The following is an 18,898-nucleotide window of genomic DNA, read 5'->3' on the forward strand; positions in this document are numbered from 1 at the left end:
TGCCTGTATAAACATGAGGAGTACTTTGGTTTAGAGTTTTAGTTATTTTAGTTGCCATCTTGATTGTTTTCTTTTTCTTTTTCTTTTGATGATTGTCATGAACTTTGTATTAATTTTAATGACCATAGAGCATTTCATTTCATAGCATTTCATTTCATTTTCATTTCAAGTTCCTATATGTATCCCTATAGAGAAAAAAATTGCTTAAAAATTTGAACACATGAATACTTTTGAATCTGCACTATTACTTAGGGAACAGCTGGTTATATTTCATTGTTGTATTAATAGTCAAAGGTAAAATGAAAATAATGAAAATATTTACATTATTTTTGTGGCTTGAAAATTTTTTACTGCATATAAGACATGGCCGTGATTTAAACTATGTCAAAGGAATAATTATTGGCTAACGAGTTTAACCTTTATTTTTAGCGAATTACCCTATAGGGAAGTAGCTATTACCGTAGGTGGCATGGTAAGACCTAGGCCCAGGACCGATTTACTTTGTGACGCTTTTTTTGCTGTTTTTTTTTTTTTTGCACCCGAAGTTGGTAGGGCATAGATGTGACGTACATTTCCACACTGAAACATATATCACTAGTTTACATGCCAGGTTCAAGTACCACGTGCTATACAGCACATTTAGTTTTAAGGAGATTTGGGTTGGCCTTCCAGGGTTAGCGTCAAGATACTACTTTCACACTCAGCCGTACCTAAACATCAGAACCCAGAACCTCAGAAACCTCGCCTTGGCTGAGGTTTACTGCGTCGGGGATCTCGAGCATCTGGTTCATCACCCAGATGTCGCCGTGGTCCGGAATAATCCTCACGGACCGGTCACTGCCCCTTCTACCGCAGTGATACGTGGTAGCCTTCCATGGACACTAGTCGCAACCCCCTAAATCTTTTTCTTGTTCAGCACACGACATTCAGCCAGGCGCTTGGGTTCGACATAAAGTATATAGTTTTGACTCCGTCTGCCATTGTAGCCTGGGGTTCACGGTAGCTCCTGTCATCACAGCCGCAGGCTGAGGCTCATTCTGCCCCCCCCCCCACTCAGCGTAGTAGGCTGGGGCTTATCCGGCCTCACCTGGCCGTCGTTGCAGGCTGGGTCACTTGTAATCACCGTCGATGCTACTGCAGACCCAAGTCATACTTCCCATCCGTAAGATTTGTCATACTAATAGCTAATTGAAAAAGTCCCCATAATCTCGTTGCAGCATTTATCTGCCAACAATTTGAATAAACTGGTTTTAAATCTTTTAAAATCTGTCAAACACTTTATGGTGCTAGGCAGAGGCAGACTATTATACAATTTTATACCACAGTAATATGGAGAATGTTCAATGGTGGAGGTGTTATGTCTAGGATATGTAAGGCTATTCTTTTGTCTTGTGTTATAGTTGTGAAAATCAGAGTTATTTGGAAAATGTGATAAATGTTGTCTTATGTACAAAATCAGACTATATATGTATATACTGGGAAAAGGAAGAATTTTGTGATTTTTAAAAATACTCTTACAGGATTTTTTTCCTTTAAGTCCAAAAATAATACGGATAATTCTCTTATGTATTTTTAAAAACTTTCCTATCTGAATTTCCACAGAAGATCACACCATAATTAAACAAACGATAGACATAACCATAATAAACCATCATGAGAGTAGATATGTCAACAGATTTAGATAAAATAATGTACATAAAATGTGCTTTATTTACATATGGCCTTATAGTAGGCATACACCATGTTTCTTTGTCTGGATTTTATTCCTACTGTTTGATATTTTCTGTATATTTGGTGGAGTATTTTTTAACAAAAGTGTTTTACCTTTAATATTGTTTTCTGATGTGGCAAAATCATCCAGATTATGAGCAAAAATCTAATATATAAAATTCTCGTGTCACAGTGTTTGTCTGCAAACTCCTCCGGAACGACTTCACCGATCGTTATGAAATTTTGGTGTGTAAATTCTGTAGGTATGCGAATCGGACGTAAACTATTTCCCGTTTCGAAATTCTTAAAAGGGCTCCACCCCAGTGGCTCTGGAGTTTCCCATGTTAACCTTATGAGAAATGGAATTAATGAATCTTAACAGCTGTTTCAATTAAACAAGTTGGTTCTGTTCTATGATGTTCAATAGCATTAAAGTTACAAGGATTACCAACAGGGTGCAGCACTATTATTTCTTTTACATTTATGACAACAGCTAATTTGCAACCAAAAGGTGAGTGAGCGTAGCGAACGAACTTCAACCTGGAGGCGAGTTAGCGTAGCGAACGAGCTAACCTGAAGGCAAGTGAGCGCAGCGAACGAGCTCCAACCTAAAGGTGAGTGAGCGTAGCGAACGAGCTCCAACCCAAAGGTGAGTGAGCGTAGCGAACAAACTTCAACCTGGAGGCGAGTTAGCGTAGCGAACGAGCTAACCTGAAGGTAAGTGAGCGCAGCGAACGAGCTCCAACCTAAAGGTGAGTGAGCGTAGCGAACGAGCTCCAACCCAAAGGTGAGTGAGCGTAGCGAACGAACTTCAACCAGGACGTGATTGAGCGATGCGAACGAGATCATCTTGAAAATTAAAAGTAACGGTACTTTCTTTCCATCGGTCTGTCTTAGGGGAAACCTACTGTATAACTTAGGCGATACGAAGTTCGCCGGGTCAGCTAGTATCTATATATTGATTTGAAACTGTTTTTATTTGTGACAGCTAATTTGAGAGAACGGCTGGGCGTAGAAACTCGGTAGAGGTGTCTAAAGAAAGGGCTTGGTCAGTAGATGAGCCATCAAAAGAGAAACGTGGTAAATTCCCTTGGGGCTCTGCCCTAGTGGCCTTTAAATTCCCATCCCATGTTATTCTTATGGGGGAAAAACGGGTTTTTGTCACAGCTAATTCCAGAGAACGGCTGGGCGTACAAACTTGGTAGGGGTCTCTAAAGAAAGATCTTGGTCTCTAGATGAGCCATCAAAAGAGAAACGTGGTAAATTCCCTTGGGGATCTGCCCCAGAGGCATTTAAAGTCCCCTCAGCAGATTTGTTTACATTATGACCATATGTATAATTATTTCACATTACTTTTTAATGAAACAGCTGTTAATATTCAAATTGTGATTTATTGAATTTGTCAAAATGAAGTACAGTATTGGGTTTTTCTGATTTTAAAATGGATTTTCTTCTGCATCGTATCATGTTTTGCAATATAATGTTCCATTACCAAATCAGTAGAAAATCCTATTATCACAGTAACTCTTTTCTTTTGGAGTTAACTTATATCTATTGTTGGGTTGGTTTCTGATAACTCTTTCAGTTAACTCAGTTAACTAGATAAGTTAAGAAGATAAGTTTCAGTTAACTCTTATGGTCTATTGGGTTGGTTTCTGCCTGTTTTACCACTTCTTGGAGATTGTACGTAGGTGATATTCGTTGGCATATTGCATCTGTGAAACTTGGGTTGGTGTATAGAATGGAAAAGAGTGAGAAATCCTGGACAATTTGATATAGGCTAAAAATAAAACTGAATTAACACTGTTCTACATTTCTTGAGCAATCATTGAAAAACCCGATTTGCAAACAATGGAAACATAGAAAAAGTCATAGAACACAACCAAGTAAAATAAATAGAAATAATGTTTTTTTTTCATTTATAATCGTTATCATAGACAACCTAATGCGACTATAAGAGGGAAAAATTTGTAGAGAACACTAAAAAAACAAGATCAGCTTTTTGAAAAAAGAAGATATTTACAAAAGATTTTGATTATATCTAACTACTGTTGTGTAGATTGTGAGTATTTCCATAATCTTTGAGTCGCCTGTAGTGCAATTGCTCGAATTTGAGCAACAGGTACACTAGTAATTGTTTTATTTCATGCCAAAACTATCTGTGGAAGATAATATCAATCTAAAACATATCTTGTCTGTTGAGACAATACTGATGCATGTTTTAGTGTTGTAGTTTAAAGATTTTTTATGTCTCCTTGATAAAAATGTGTGTTTACAGCATTGAACAATTGAATCCTATGAGATTTTAAGTGTCTACATTTTTATGTTCTTCAGATACAATCAGTGTGTACAAAAACTAACCTAACACAACTTTAAATTATGTAAATAATGCATTGCTCTCAAAGGGGTGACAAAAACACCTATTTTTGCCTTTATTCCTTTTTCTGCTGGATAATGTAATTTATAGCTGCCTGAAATTTGTCATTGCTATACCGGTACTACAATTATATTTTGCCAAAAAAAAAACTTAAATAATATGATTGTGGAAAAAACCTATGTTTATGAAACTAGGGTATTGTCCATAATTCACCTCCTGATCTGGATGGCTGTTCATATCGTTCTAATTGAACACTATTTAAAATTAACTTCTTATTCAGTGCTTATTTGAGTTTTCCTGCAATGTTTTAATCAGTTAGTGGTTTGGCATTACTATTCTCATATGCATCTCATTAAAGATTGATTCCAGAGTGAAATCAACAACAACAAAATTTCAGGCTCACAAAACTCCAAGCAGGTAGTTCTTGCTATATGTATGTGGTAGATCCGATCCCTTCTAGAAAAATGTCACACAAAAGAAAACAATGTAAAGCCAGGACTATTTATACACCACCAGCAGCAAAAATCAACATACCTAATAGAAAATATGTTTTTCACTCATGTTATTTTAATAAGTGGTACTATAAATGAAACAAACAGTTTTAAGATTTTATTTTTAGGTAACATAACAATTTTTATTTAAGTTACATATACAAACATCATAATTGAATAAAATGCATGTACAATTTCAAAATTGTCAAAACTGAGACTGAGTAGCGTGGACGGGCGTGGACTACCTATAAGTACACATGTTACACATCCAGCTCTGACTATGAAAATAGCAGACCTTCCAAATAAACAGGTTTAAAATTAAGAAACATTAACAAATTTTAATTCCCATATTACCATTGATTTCAGTACATCATACTTACTTTATATTCATTAAACTCGGATATTGGGAGTTAAAAAATACCAAAGTATAATTCATGTCACATATATTTATTTCAATCAATCATCTACAATAATAACTATTCTTTTATATTTAAAAAATTTAAATATCAAACAAAATATTATACACAATAAAATATACAATAACAGGTGAAACCAAGTAACAAATAATAAAACAAAAATTGGAATGACATTAGCAAACCTTAACAATATCAAGTTCTTCATTCGGATTCAAAAACTATAATATAGTGCATGTAAAAAGTTTGTCTTCTTACCTTATTAACAAAGTTGATGAAACTCTCAAGTTATTCTTTAAAAATCACATTTTTAAAAGACTTGAACATTTCTATAATACAAAAATAAAACAAATATAGAAAACGTTGCTAGCTGTTTTCAGACTAATTTAACTCATAATAGTTACCGTACAAAAAAAAAAGGTTTCTGATGATCACAGATTACTAATGGCACATTATCCTAAAATACAGCTCTAACTTTCATTTACTGACTATTTAGTCCTTTATTAAAATAAACTACCATTATGTCATATCCTTAAGATTTTCTCTGAAATATTCTTACAAAAGTCAACAACATTTTGCCTAGCAAATATAACAAATATATACCTAAATATATATACTTCCCAACATAAAACTGTACATGGTTTAACAGATATAATATTTACAAGATAATCTAATGACTACTAATATCATCTTCGGTTAACTTTCCCACAAAAAAAATGTATATTTAAAAAAATCAAGAGTTTTTGTTTAGAAGTTTATATAAACTATTTGTAATCCTTTAACATTGATCTGTGTTTATGATTTTGATAACTATCATTATCTGTGTTTCAAAAATAAAGAATGCTTGAAATATTTACAAAGATGTAAATTAATCATGTTTATTATAATAAATCAAAAATCAATTGTCAATTATCAATCATTGAGATGGGGACGCACACCCACTGCAACAAACCTCCACACTAAGCAAATGTTCATTTGCCTGATTTGATTTTAAGTTAAATCTAATTAAACGACATTAGTTTTAACGAGTACTTAGGTTTGCTGCTACAGGGAGGGTGGTATGTTATTTGTAGTAAAACAATAATAGCTTAGTATAAAATAATACATAAAATTGCCAAGTTTTTTGAATTTTCTCCGTAACCAATATCTGTCCAAAAACACTTCATGGTACTAAATTTTTTTTTTAAGCTTTACAAAATGGTTTTGAGAGAAATTGAGAAATTTAAAGTTTTGAGGGTCAAAAATAAGAAAACCAAATTTTTACCCAATAAAACCATTCCCATGATCTCTGAAAACTCGTTCGAACAAACGTCTGTTTATACAGTTGTATCTCCATCAAAATCGGAAGATTTTTGTTCATGTTATCATGCTTGGTGCTAAAGGATACATATATTTTTATTTTATATATGAATTTGAACAGATGGTGTTTTTAAGTAAATCGGTTCCGGGTCCAGGTCTTACCATGAGCACCCGCCATAACCTACGGCCATAGCTTATTCCCTATATGGGAAATTCTCTAATAACCACACATGAGATTTGGATTGAATTTTTAAGTGATATTTCACCTTTTGAAACCCAGGGCTTATTCATTGTTTTCTATAAGCCAAATTTTATCTTGTTTTTCCTCATCTTATGAACACAAAAACACAAATTCTAAAAAAACAAGTATTTGGTACAAAGTAAAACGTCTGATCGGGACAGTAATTACAAAGAATCCACAGATAATATACCCATCCCATCTCCTTACATTCAGCTATCAATTGTTTTATTTAGGTGTATACCAGATACCCAGCTGTGGCACAGACATGTGAACTTCTCATACTAAACCTGACCGAAGACAGAATTTGAACTGATGAACTTCAGTGCTACCTTTTGGCCGGGGAGACAATGCCCTACTGTTGTGCACAGCTTTCAGACATTTCTGGTGAGTTATGTTGACACAAATAGCTGTTAGTTCATCTTTTATTATGTTAATCTTAATGTCCAATGCATCTGTCTTAGGGGCTTAAAGGGTTAAAATACATATACAATATTTACTCTGTTAAAAATTAAGTTATACCTTAACTACAAATTTTTTATCGGACTAGTTTAAATTAATGAACCTAAAATATTGTTTCTAACTTAGCATTCCTGAAGGTTTTGTTGCTGTAGGATGAAATGTATTAACAGTCCTGATGTGTCAGATCATGTTTCATGAAACCCCGTTACTTCTTGACTTGAGCTTCATGGCGATGGCTGCTGCCAATCCAGCGCCTTTGCCACTGCCGTCTAGGGCCAGGAGAAGACGACACTGAAACGATGTCAAACAAATAACATTTGTCAATCTGTGACATCACTGAATAGATGTAAGACAGTGAATTATTAATAATGCGTTGATTTTGGTCCTAAAACTACATCAAGTGCTGTACCTTCTGAAGGGGGGCCAGGATGGGGATGAATGTGTTCATCCACTGTTTCATCCGAGGGTGATGTTTGTAGAGGCTTCCGTCCACCGCCACAGTAGAGTCTGGCCTGTTCATGTGCTTCAGTAGCTCTGCACAGCCTGCAAACACATTATTTAATTATTATTATTTTCCCCCCTTTTCCTTTTTGTTTCTTCTTAATTTTATAATGTTTAAAAATATCTTGCTTCTTGATTTGCGTATTTACTCATTTATTTTAGCGAATAACAAACAATTTTGTGTTGCCATGGAAACCGGATATCACCAAAACTCAGCTGCGGTAAGGTAAACAAACAAATCTTTTTCTGCGTTATTACTTATAAAAGTACACAACTTTTGATTTTTCTACGTAGGGAATCAATTGAACTTTATAATAGTGTTGTTATTTGGTGTCTACATTAATCTTGGAATTTGTAAATCAAGTTTACTTTCAAAAAATAGTTTTAAACATTTTTATTTTTATAATCTTTATAGTTTTTGCTTTTTTAAGTTTTACACTTTGACTATCCAATTACCACTTTTCTGTAGCTAGTTTTACTGTAAACAAAATGGTGAAAGAATTGTTAATTTATTACCTAAGGTTAGCAATTAGAGTAAAAGTCTACAAATTCGGTAAAATTAATTGCTGACAGAGGTTGCTGCAGGCAGCGCATTAATTCCTTCCCCAATGGGTTAAGTCATCGGAAATCATCACTGTTATTCTTTAAAAAAAAAACACCTGTAATACTTTTTAATTGCTCGAATTCGAGCAACAGGTGAATTAGTGTTTACTAATCTTCGTACATAATTATATAGTTTAATCTGTCTGTATTTCCTTTATGACAAAAAATAAAACATAGAAATATAGTTCACTACACGGGCAAAAAGTTACTTTTTAAAAGAGTCATATCCTAAAAGTACAAATTACAAAACTCATAAAATTTAGCTACAAAAGCCATTTTTATATCTTGTCTGCAGCAATTATCGTACAATAAGTTTTTTTTTTATTTCACATTGTATAAAAGAAAATAAGTAATTATAAAATGGTTTACATGGGGGGTATTTTTTTTAGAAGGCAGTATGTGCCATTTTATTATACCATTTATTTTACAAATGTAACAAAAATAAATCCATAGTAGCTTCGGCTTACTTCTGTAGGTACTTACATATAGAGACAAGTAGGGCAGCCCTCAGGGAGACAATCTCGCAGATGTACTTTAATACTACAATATCCTCTTGTGTGTACTTCTGTAGGTACTTACATATAGAGACGAGTAGGGCAGCCCTCAGGGAGACAATCTCGCAGATGTACTTTAATACTACAATATCCTCTTGTGTGTACTTCTGTAGGTACTTACATATAGAGACAAGTAGGGCAGCCCTCAGGGAGACAATCTCGCAGATGTACTTTAATACTACAATATCCTCTTGTGTGTACTTCTGTAGGTACTTACATATAGAGACAAGTAGGGCAGCCCTCAGGGAGACAATCTCACAGATGTACTTTAATACTACAATATCCTCTTGTGTGTACTTCTGTAGGTACTTACATATAGAGACAAGTAGGGCAGCCCTCAGGGAGACAATCTCGCAGATGTACTTTAATACTACAATATCCTCTTGTGTGTACTTCTGGCCGTAACTTTTAAGGATTTCTTCAGTTTTTAACGTCACATTGTTTATGCAGTCTCTAAAACAATACAAGAATATCTATGAATATAAAGATCTTGGTTATTTGTATCTTAAAGGGTTGTGTATACATAGCCAATAACTGACTGACTGATTCACAGCTTAAAAATTTTGCCCCACTAGTGGTGATGATAATTGTTAGCTTTGCTAGTATTTCACTTTTTCGCTTGTTGTTGTAAACATGTTTGAGATAAGTGGTATGGATAGTCTTGTGTCCACTACAGCCCAGTGAATTAGCTCCTTACTTGCTGTGTACAAGATATTAATGCGCTATTTGCTTAACTTTTAAAAGAAAATGTACTAAAGAGCCCTTTTAAACAATTATACCTTTAAATAGGGTAGTGCGTATAGAGTCTTACACTACCAAAGTATTTGAGGCAACTTCAAGTTATTTTCTCCCAATCCACTTTGGGTCCCGTAAATTAGTTTTTTAAGTTTATTTTCATAACTTTGTAAATCAATTCTTAAATCGTTCACAAATTTGTCTCAGAATACAGTTATTTAAGAAGAAGAAACTTAAAGAACAAAAAGGTGTTTACTGTTCATCTTATTTCCACAACTTATTAGTGCTGACAATGAATGCTAATAACTAGTCCCTGTATAATAGAAAGTAGACGTATTTGCACTAGTGTGCTTAACTTGCGCTAATAGCTAACATTTGCAGCTTGTAAATTATCTTAGAGTACACAGGCTTTTAGGTAGCTAGAGCACCACAGGCTATGAGGTGTATCTGGTTCTCCAAACCACGTGTTTACTAAAACCACAAAATGAAATACACTTGGTTGCTCAATTCTATCTCACAGTCCTTAGTTCTAGTAACAAAATGAACACTTTGGATCCCAACAAAAATTTTAAGTTATAGGTTGAATGATGAATACACAGACTTAATACACTACACCTAAATGAACAGTTATTTTGATTCAGAATAAATCTTATACTCACTCTTCAATGCTGGAAACATTTGCTGTGGTGAATGAGTTAGGATCTTGAAGTTTTTTGCTAAGTTCTCCATTGAAAATTAAATTAGATTTAGCAAAGTCCAATAATATAACTCTGACAATTTCACCCATGTATTTTCCGGAAATGTATTTTTCAAACCTGAAATAAAATAAGTTATAGTATCTGGTATATTAGAAAATCTTCAAAATTATTTACAACTAGGAAGGATTTTAATGACTAAATTGGATTACAACATTCTAAAGATTGTTTTCCTCTGTGTTATCTTCGTTATTTAGACATTGTTTGAAGGTACTTAAAAAATGAAATACTGTAAAATTGCTTTTAGTCAATTGGACCTCACAGACTGAGGCCAAGCCGATGTAATGAGATATATTTGAATTTTGAATCAGGTTGATTTAAATACTGTATATGATTTAATAATGCTTTTTATCATTTATAATTATTTATGCATTTTTTTTTTTTTTTTTTTTTTTTGTAGCTGGGGTTACACCCCTGCCTGCCTTCCCATAACCATAGTCACTTCACTCCAAAACCCACATAACCAAACCAACACACAAAAGTTGCAATATATGAGTGACAGCCACTGACAGGTCAGGTGCATTTGCGTTGTTGCTGAAAACGGTGCAGTGTAATTCTAGAAGCTTGTTTAGTTGAAAGTAATAAGTTTCAGGATTATTGTTATAAGAACGCAAGAACAAGAATGGGCATCCACATACAACGAAAGAGGGCTGCCAGGCTGCCACTTATGAAGGAAGGTATGTGTCATATGCTTAAATAATCAGATGATTATTGTTGTTTTTATTTGTTATTGTTTACATTTATCTTTGAATTGAATTAGTTCTAGAATAAAGTTTTACCAATTAATTTACGTGTATTTTGTATATTTTATGAAGATACGTCAATGGCGACGAGTGATAAAAGTGAAACTAGAAAATTAAAACAACAAAGAGGAATCATAAAGTCTCAAATTACAAGGACTTTACATGTGCTGAAAACCAAAGGTTCATCTATATACGATGCTTTGGGCAGACAAACTCTACTGGATGAAACGTGGAAAAGATTCACTTTGTTACATGAAGAGATTATAACAACTACAGATGATGAAGATGAAATTGAAAGAGAAGAAGATTACCGTACAGATGTAGAGGAAACATACCTCGAGCCAAGAGCTTTATTACAACCATTCTTTGTCACTATTAAACAAACAGGAGTAGAGAGGAATGTCTCTAGTGAAGGAAATAATCCGCATAAGTTGAACATACCGAATGTGAGTTTCACACCTTACACGGAAAATGAAACCTTTCGGAATTTCCTAATGCGGTTTAGAAATTTCTTGGACCTAAAACAAATCACAGAGTCAAAAACCAAAACACAACTGTTTCTTAGTACTCTTACACCCGAAATGCATCAGGCATTATGTGACGTGATTGCTCCCGAGGCACCAGGTGACAGATCGTTTGAAGAGCTTTCAGATATACTGCAAAACTGTTTGGAACCTACTCCAAGTGTACTTGCTAACCAAAATAGGTTCATCAGTAAAGTTCAAGATACTGAAGAGGGAATTTCTACGTACGCTCGAGAACTAAAACGTTTGGCAATTGACTGCGATTTTAAGTGTTACAACTGTGAACGTTCAGTTTGTGATATGTTCTTGAAGATGCAATTCATTCGAGGATTAAGAGATAATGAAGTGAGAGTTAGGCTTCTTCAAGAAAAAGGAAATACACAATCATTTAAGGAAGTGGTAGAAATGGCCATTTCTATTGAACAGTCCAAACTGGAAAGTTATGCAATAAAACCTAAGTACTCTCATTATGTTACAGAACAAACTAAGGATGTTAACTATGTGAGTAAACAATCTGGGTTAACAAGTAAGAGTAGAAATGAAACCAAACCGCATATTACCTGTCAAGATTTAAGAGGTAAATGTTACAGATGCGGCAGTACTCAACATAAAGCTGATACTTGCAAATTTAAAAATGAATTTTGTATGAAGTGTAACAAGATTGGACACATTGCGAATGTTTGTCTTACACGCAACAGGGTTAGCAATGCAAGTGAGAACGCTTACAAGTTGAAATCAAATAAAATTGATGTTGAAGATGATAATGACAACGTTCATGAGGTTTACATGATGGGTACACCAAACGTGAATGACAAGTTTATAATTAATGTTTCTATTGAAGGCAAGTCATTGAATATGGAACTTGATACTGGAGCGGCTTTGAGCTCATTATCATACAGTGATTTTCTTAAACTTGAACTTAATAAACGTCTATTCAAGACGGAAGTGGAAATGAGAACATACACTGGAGAAATTATAAGGCCTGTGGGAGTCTGTTTTGTTGAATGCAAGTACAGAAATTTCAGTTTTCATGGGAAGCTCTATGTTTTAAAACAAAACGTAGACCCAATTTTTGGACGTGAGTGGCTCCGAGAAGTCAAGATGGATTGGGCTGACATAAAACTTACAGATACTAACACATCAGAGGAACTTGATAAACTCCTAACAAACTTTCAAGATATTTTCAAGGCAGAAATCGGTGAAATAAATTCAGAACAAGGACATATATAGCTTAAGGAAGGGGCAAAACCAATTTTCGTCAAACCACGACAAGTACCTTATGCTCTAAGGAAAGCTGTTGAAGATGAGCTACATCGACTAGAGAACAGTGGTATAATCTCTAAAGTTGAAAACTCACAATGGGGAACACCGATTGTTCCCGTAAAAAAGCCTAATGGAAGTGTAAGGCTCTGCGCTGACTACAAGGTAACAGCAAACAAACTAATATTAGATGAGAAGTACCCTATCCCTCGCATTGAAGACATCTTTACACACATGAACAAAGGGAAATTTTTCTGCACCTTGGACATAAGTAATGCCTATTTGCACCTTCCAAAATGGATGAGGAATCAAGAGAAATACAAACCATAAGTACTCATTTAGGTTTGTACAAAGTAAACCGCCTAATGTTCGGCATAAAAGTAGCGCCAAGTATATGGCAACGATTTATGGACAAGGTTCTCCATGGACTAGAAGGCACTGTATGTTTCTTTGACGACATACTTATTCAAGGGACCACATTTCAAGAAACTATGAGTCGACTAAAAGAAGTTTTTCAAAGAATTAGACAATACAACTTACGAATGAATCGGGACAAATGCAAATTCTTCAAGAAAAGTGTAAAGTATTTAGGTCATGTTATAGACGAGAATGGCCTTCATAAATCACCTGAAAATGTTGAAGCAATAAGTAAAGCAAAGAGACCCGAAGATGTTACTCAACTAAGAATTTTCCTAGGACTCACAAATTACTACACACGATTTGTGCCTTACATGTCAACCTATCTGGAACCATTAAACAATCTACTAAGACATGGAAAGAAGTTTACATGGAATAAAGAGTGCGAAGATGCCTTTGTGAAGATCAAAGCTGAAATAACCAGTGAACGAATATTAGCTCATTATGATCCGAGTGAAGCATTGGTACTTGCTACAGATGCGAGTCCAACTGGCTTAGGTGCTTGTTTATCTCACAGATATCAAGATGGATCAGAGAAACCAATAGCATTCGCCTCAAGGACTCTCACAAAAGCAGAAAGAAAGTACAGCCAAATCGACAAAGAAGCTGTAGGAATTTACTGGGGTTTGAAGAAATTTTTCGCCTATTGTTATGGAAGACATTTTGTTCTAATAACAGATCACAAACCCCTCGTTTCCATTTTCGATCCTGCAAAAACCTTACCTTTAATGACAGCTTCGAGAATGTTTAATTATGCTCACTTTTTATCAGGATTCGATTACACAATTGAATACCGCAATACAACAGAACACGCTAATGCAGATTTCTTATCTCGATTTCCGGTCACTGAGGTTCCAGAAAATGTAATTGATGATCACGAGCAGTACCTGATAAACCAAGTGGAAGCAATGCCAGTGACAAGAAAAAAGATTGAAGAGGAAACAAGGAAAGATGAAAATCTCAAAGTGATATTACACTATTTAAACACAGGGAAGAGTTTAAAAGAACTTGGATTAAGTGACAACGAGTTTTGCTTAATGGATGGCTGTGTGTTCAGAGGGAATAGAATCTGTGTACCTTTAACATTAAGAAAAGAAGTTCTAAACGAGTTGCATGCCGGTCATATGGGCATGACGAAGATGAAACTTCTGGCTAGAAGTTACTGCTATTGGCAAAATATTGATCAGGAGATAGAAAATTTAGTCAAACATTGTTATTCATGCCAACAGAAACTCAAAAGTCCACCTAAGGAAACGATCCATCCATGGGAACCTCCAAGTGGGCCATGGGAACGTATTCACGTAGACTTTGCAGGACCACTAAAAGGCTGGAGTTACTTCATTGTTGTCGATGCTTACAGTAAATGGGTAGAGGTGATCCCGACTAAATCGGCAACAACTGACTGGTGCTTAAAACAACTAGACAAACTATTTGCAACATTTGGTTTTCCTCATGTCCTCGTTTCAGACAAAGGGACTCAGTTTACATCAACTGTGTTTGAAAATTACCTCAAGAAGTATCAAATAACACATAAAACCATTGCTCCTTTTTGTCCGAAATCTAATGGTCAAGCAGAAAGGGTAGTTCAAACGGTGAAGAACCTCTTACATGCTTGTGGGGGAGGACACAATGAGGATAAGATAAACATGATACTGAAACAGCTGAGGAAGACACACCATTCGGCGACAGGACAATCTCCATACTTGCTTATGTTTGGAAGAAACATAAGAACCGAAATGGACTTAATGGTCGAGACTAAACCTACCCCGCAAAATAAAAGTCAAGTTATAACTAGAAGAAGTTTCTCAAAGGGACAAGGTGTATTGATGAGAAATTACTCAAACGTCTCAGGAGAAAAGTGGTCAACAGGAACAATCGAAAGGCCGCTTGGGCATGTGATGTACCTCGTTAAATCAGAAGACGGGCGGTTATTTAAGAGACACTGCGACCAACTAAGAGCAGCTTAATAGGGGGGAGGATTGTCATATGCTTAAATAATCAGATGATTATTGTTGTTTTTATTTGTTATTGTTTACATTTATCTTTGAATTGAATTAGTTCTAGAATAAAGTTTTACCAATTAATTTACGTGTATTTTGTATATTTTATGAAGATATATCAGTATGTTATTTTGCTTTTTTGAATCTAGCAATCTTTCAACAATTTTAAATAAATAAATCATTTATATTTCCTTGTAAGCTAGTTTAAACTTATGAAGAACTACTACAAAAATTCAAACCGTATACATACGTAAATGAGTTTTTAATTAATGAGTTGTTGTCAACTTGTCTGTCGTAGTCAGTCTTGATGAAGTCTATTGTTCCATTGTCTCCAAACGCTCCCCACTCTGTGTCAATTATGATCTGAAATTATATTTTGTTGATTTAAATACTTAAAAACAAACGTCCAGTTTCCTTATAATCAAATTCATTGCAGTTAAAGTCAATTAAAATAGTATACGGAATGAAAACCATAAATAAACAGTTGTGTGGTGCCAATAAAGTATCGTTGCTCTACTGGCCTTGTCATAAGGTTAGCTCATGTTCATGCCACTTATGACGGTGACACACCATCAATCTTTTCTCCGATCAAGACACCGAACCGAGCAGGGAGAGGGGAGGTGGAAGGGAGCAGGTTCGATAGTGTGTCTGGGGTCCGTATGACAATCCAGACATCGGCATATGGCAATTACCCTTTTTAATTGGTAAAATAGATAAATTGTGGATAACATTTTGTCATTATATACTATGGGTCATGTTGTAATTTTTTCCCTCAAGTTTGAAAATGTATTTTACAACTTGAAACCATTAAATCAATGATATTGTTGAGGTTAAATCTGTGGACCTTATTAAATTATAAGACTTACTCTTCAAACAAACAATACTTTATTTTATAACATTAAAACACATACAAACTTGTACAACTCATAAGCACATTTTTTTTCTCCAACATAACAAGTATAGGCAAGTTGCTATGCCAACATAACAACACATTTTATAAACATGAAACAGTCTTTAGTTACACATAGAATAATAAATAATTGAGTTAGGGTATATTTTGATATATTTTTATATTGCTTCATCAGATATCAATAATGTTAAACTTGAATCCTTATAAATAATACGTGAAGGCGTTTTCTACGAAACACTACTCCTCCGTTAACAATGGACGGATTATTACAAACGATGTGTCAAAATTAAGTATTTTTTGTGTAGAATAGATTTTTTGCCAATTCCTGTAATAAAAGCTCTCGGGCTTTGCCCCACAAGCCATCAAAGTCCCAATGTATTTCTTATGATGAAAAGTTTTTGTTTACTTAAACAGACAAATAATTAGTATTAATTACAGCTGTTCGTAGTTAACACATGATACACACAAGAGCGTTCGTTTTCAGAGTGAGTTCGTTTCCAGTTTCGATAACTGGAGTGGAGTGATTGATCACATTATCTTTGAGTTGACTCTTTTAAGTCATCACAAATTTTATTCGTTTTGAAATAACGCCTGCAATACTTAACAATGGCTCAAATTTGAGCAACAGGTGAACTAGTTATGTAATAATACTTAAATTCTTTCAAAATTAATATTATCAGTCAATTAAAATGATCGTTCTGTTATATATTATTTTATTGAATAAAAATCAATACATATAACTGAGCCCCCTTTTTAGAATATTTTATTTTAGCGACAAGTACCACTCCACTGCACTGCCTCTCGCGCTCTCACTCACACACGCTCTCTATCTCTCTCTAAACTCCCTTTTACCGCGCTCGTTAGAATTTGTCTGGTCTTGGTCTTGATCGGAGAAATTTTAGGAGTAAAATTTTGCTGATATTTACCTCCCTTCTCCCTGCTCGGTTCGGTCTTGATCGGGTAAAAGATCGATACCGGTAGTGTGCCTTTAGTAGTTGGTAAAACATTATCTATTATTAAAATTATTTAATCAATCTTAGATGAAATAATAATTTTCATTTCCCATGTTAGGCATTAGAAGAGGGCCACAATTATACAGCCAAGGGTTGACAGTCAAGGTTATGAATGCATTTACAGCATATACAGTACCTACACACAACGAAGGCCTCCTTTAAACTGTGTTTAAAGAAATCCTTTGAAAATATGTATTCCGTATAACCATTAAGTAATGTTCACACAAGTATTATACAGACATTCTAGTGAGTACCTCTCTCTCGCCATGGCGCTCAGTCTCCCAATGCTGCACTCTGTCCGCTCTCTCCAAGTAACACGCGTTGCTGCCAGTGCCGATGATGAGACCGATGGTGGTGCGGTGATCCAGCAAAGCTCCTTGCAGCAGTGTGCCTGTCAATCAACACACAATCTTTATCATTACTATTCATCTTCAGATTAAATGATAGAGGATGACCAAGTTAAGTATGGTTTAAAACAATTTTAGATTCAGTTTTCACATCACCCATCATGGCTTATCTACCTGAAACAATAATGTGATATCTTGCAGAAGAAGCAAGCTATTGAAATTACTTGTTTGGTTACTAAAACTATGTGATGAATAACTAGGAAGAAGTCATGACAAAAATATAAGTAAACCACAATTTAATAGAAATTTGAGCATTTATTATAGCTATTTACTTTACAAGTGTAGTAAGAGCGTTTTTACATCACGCAGGTGAAGGTTGTGCAACGAGCGGAAGCGAGTTGCATAATTTACCTAAGTGATGTATAAACACGCTCTTGCGTAACGTGTAACGTACAAGATTTTACCTGACCCGACAATATACAGGAGGTTACGAACAATATTAATCATTATCCATTTCACTCATCTTCTAACAGTAACGTTCATTTACAAACAAAAGCTAGGTTAGGAAAATTCTTCAAAACATAACAATAAAATTCAAGAGCACAGCTGATTTCTGGCGTTGAACGTCGTTGGCTCCATAGAGGTATATTTTTTAAGTTAATCACTCAATGTTATTTAAATGGGTTTCATTACATCACCGAGTGAGTTTTTGATACTTTACATCACTCGAGAAGTAAGGAAGTTGTATACATCACGCTTGGGATAGGGAAGTTTAACATGGCGGGTTAGGTAAATTCATTTTATTCATCAACTCAACTGCACAAACATTATCACGCCTAATTATACTATTATTACACCATTACCAATGCCATATTATGCCATTATCACTACATGTTTTGGATTTGAGTGTTTAACGCCGACAAGTCTATTATTTGCAATGAAGGTGTGTTGTTCTCATGTGTTGTGTGAAGATAAAACCTGTGTGTTCTGAATTTGTGGTTTCCAAGTAGACATTAGCTAAAGAAACATGTTTAAAGACTCCTAGTCAGTAGTGACTCACCAGTAGTGTCGTTCAGTATAGCCACCACCTCTACATGGTTGTCTCCTCTCCTCTGCATAGCTTCTCTAAGCAGTCTCACTGTGTCCTCCCCCTCCACACCAGAGGTTGTGAAGCTCTTGGTCCAAGTGACCAGTATCCCTGATGAGAGACTCCTCTGGTGCATAGGGAACGAAAATGTGAAACCTAGATATAAAAAAAAAAGTATGTTAGGCGATGTACAATTAAAGACACTGGGATAAAAATGTATAGTTACTGATTTGATGCTTAGGACTATAGAACACCCACATTTCTCAATTAATATTTTCTGTTTTAGTATGGGCTGGAATTCAATGTGAAGCTGAGCCCAATACAATTTTTAGTGACATACAATGAACACAATTCACCTTTAACGTTTCATTACTATTCATAAGATTGAGTTGTGATGGGTTAATCAGCTAGGAATTCACAGTGGTAAAGGATCAACATGATCAACCGCTATGAGACTGT

At 34.9% G+C, this 18,898-nt stretch overlaps 1 protein-coding gene across 1 annotated transcript in view; it reads right to left on the minus strand.

Annotated features, from left to right (window-relative positions):
- Positions 1–5,009: 5,009 nt before the first annotated feature.
- Positions 5,010–18,898, minus strand: part of LOC128986421 (hexokinase type 2-like) — a 40,448-nt gene continuing 26,559 nt past the window's right edge. Inside the window, exons 5-11 of the mRNA XM_054406787.1 lie at positions 18,413–18,595; positions 17,260–17,396; positions 15,333–15,445; positions 10,043–10,198; positions 8,578–9,101; positions 7,400–7,533; positions 5,010–7,281 (exon numbers count right to left, since the gene is read on the minus strand). Coding sequence (XP_054262762.1) covers positions 7,183–7,281; positions 7,400–7,533; positions 8,578–9,101; positions 10,043–10,198; positions 15,333–15,445; positions 17,260–17,396; positions 18,413–18,595 — 1,346 coding nt within the window. The 3' untranslated portion in view covers positions 5,010–7,182. The remainder of the gene's footprint in view (positions 7,282–7,399; positions 7,534–8,577; positions 9,102–10,042; positions 10,199–15,332; positions 15,446–17,259; positions 17,397–18,412; positions 18,596–18,898) is intronic.

The sequence above is a fragment of the Macrosteles quadrilineatus genome, unplaced genomic scaffold (assembly GCF_028750875.1).
Source record: "Macrosteles quadrilineatus isolate MER2022 unplaced genomic scaffold, UCM_ALF_1.0 Scaffold_2__2_contigs__length_208266976, whole genome shotgun sequence".
Lineage (NCBI taxonomy): Eukaryota > Metazoa > Arthropoda > Insecta > Hemiptera > Cicadellidae > Macrosteles > Macrosteles quadrilineatus.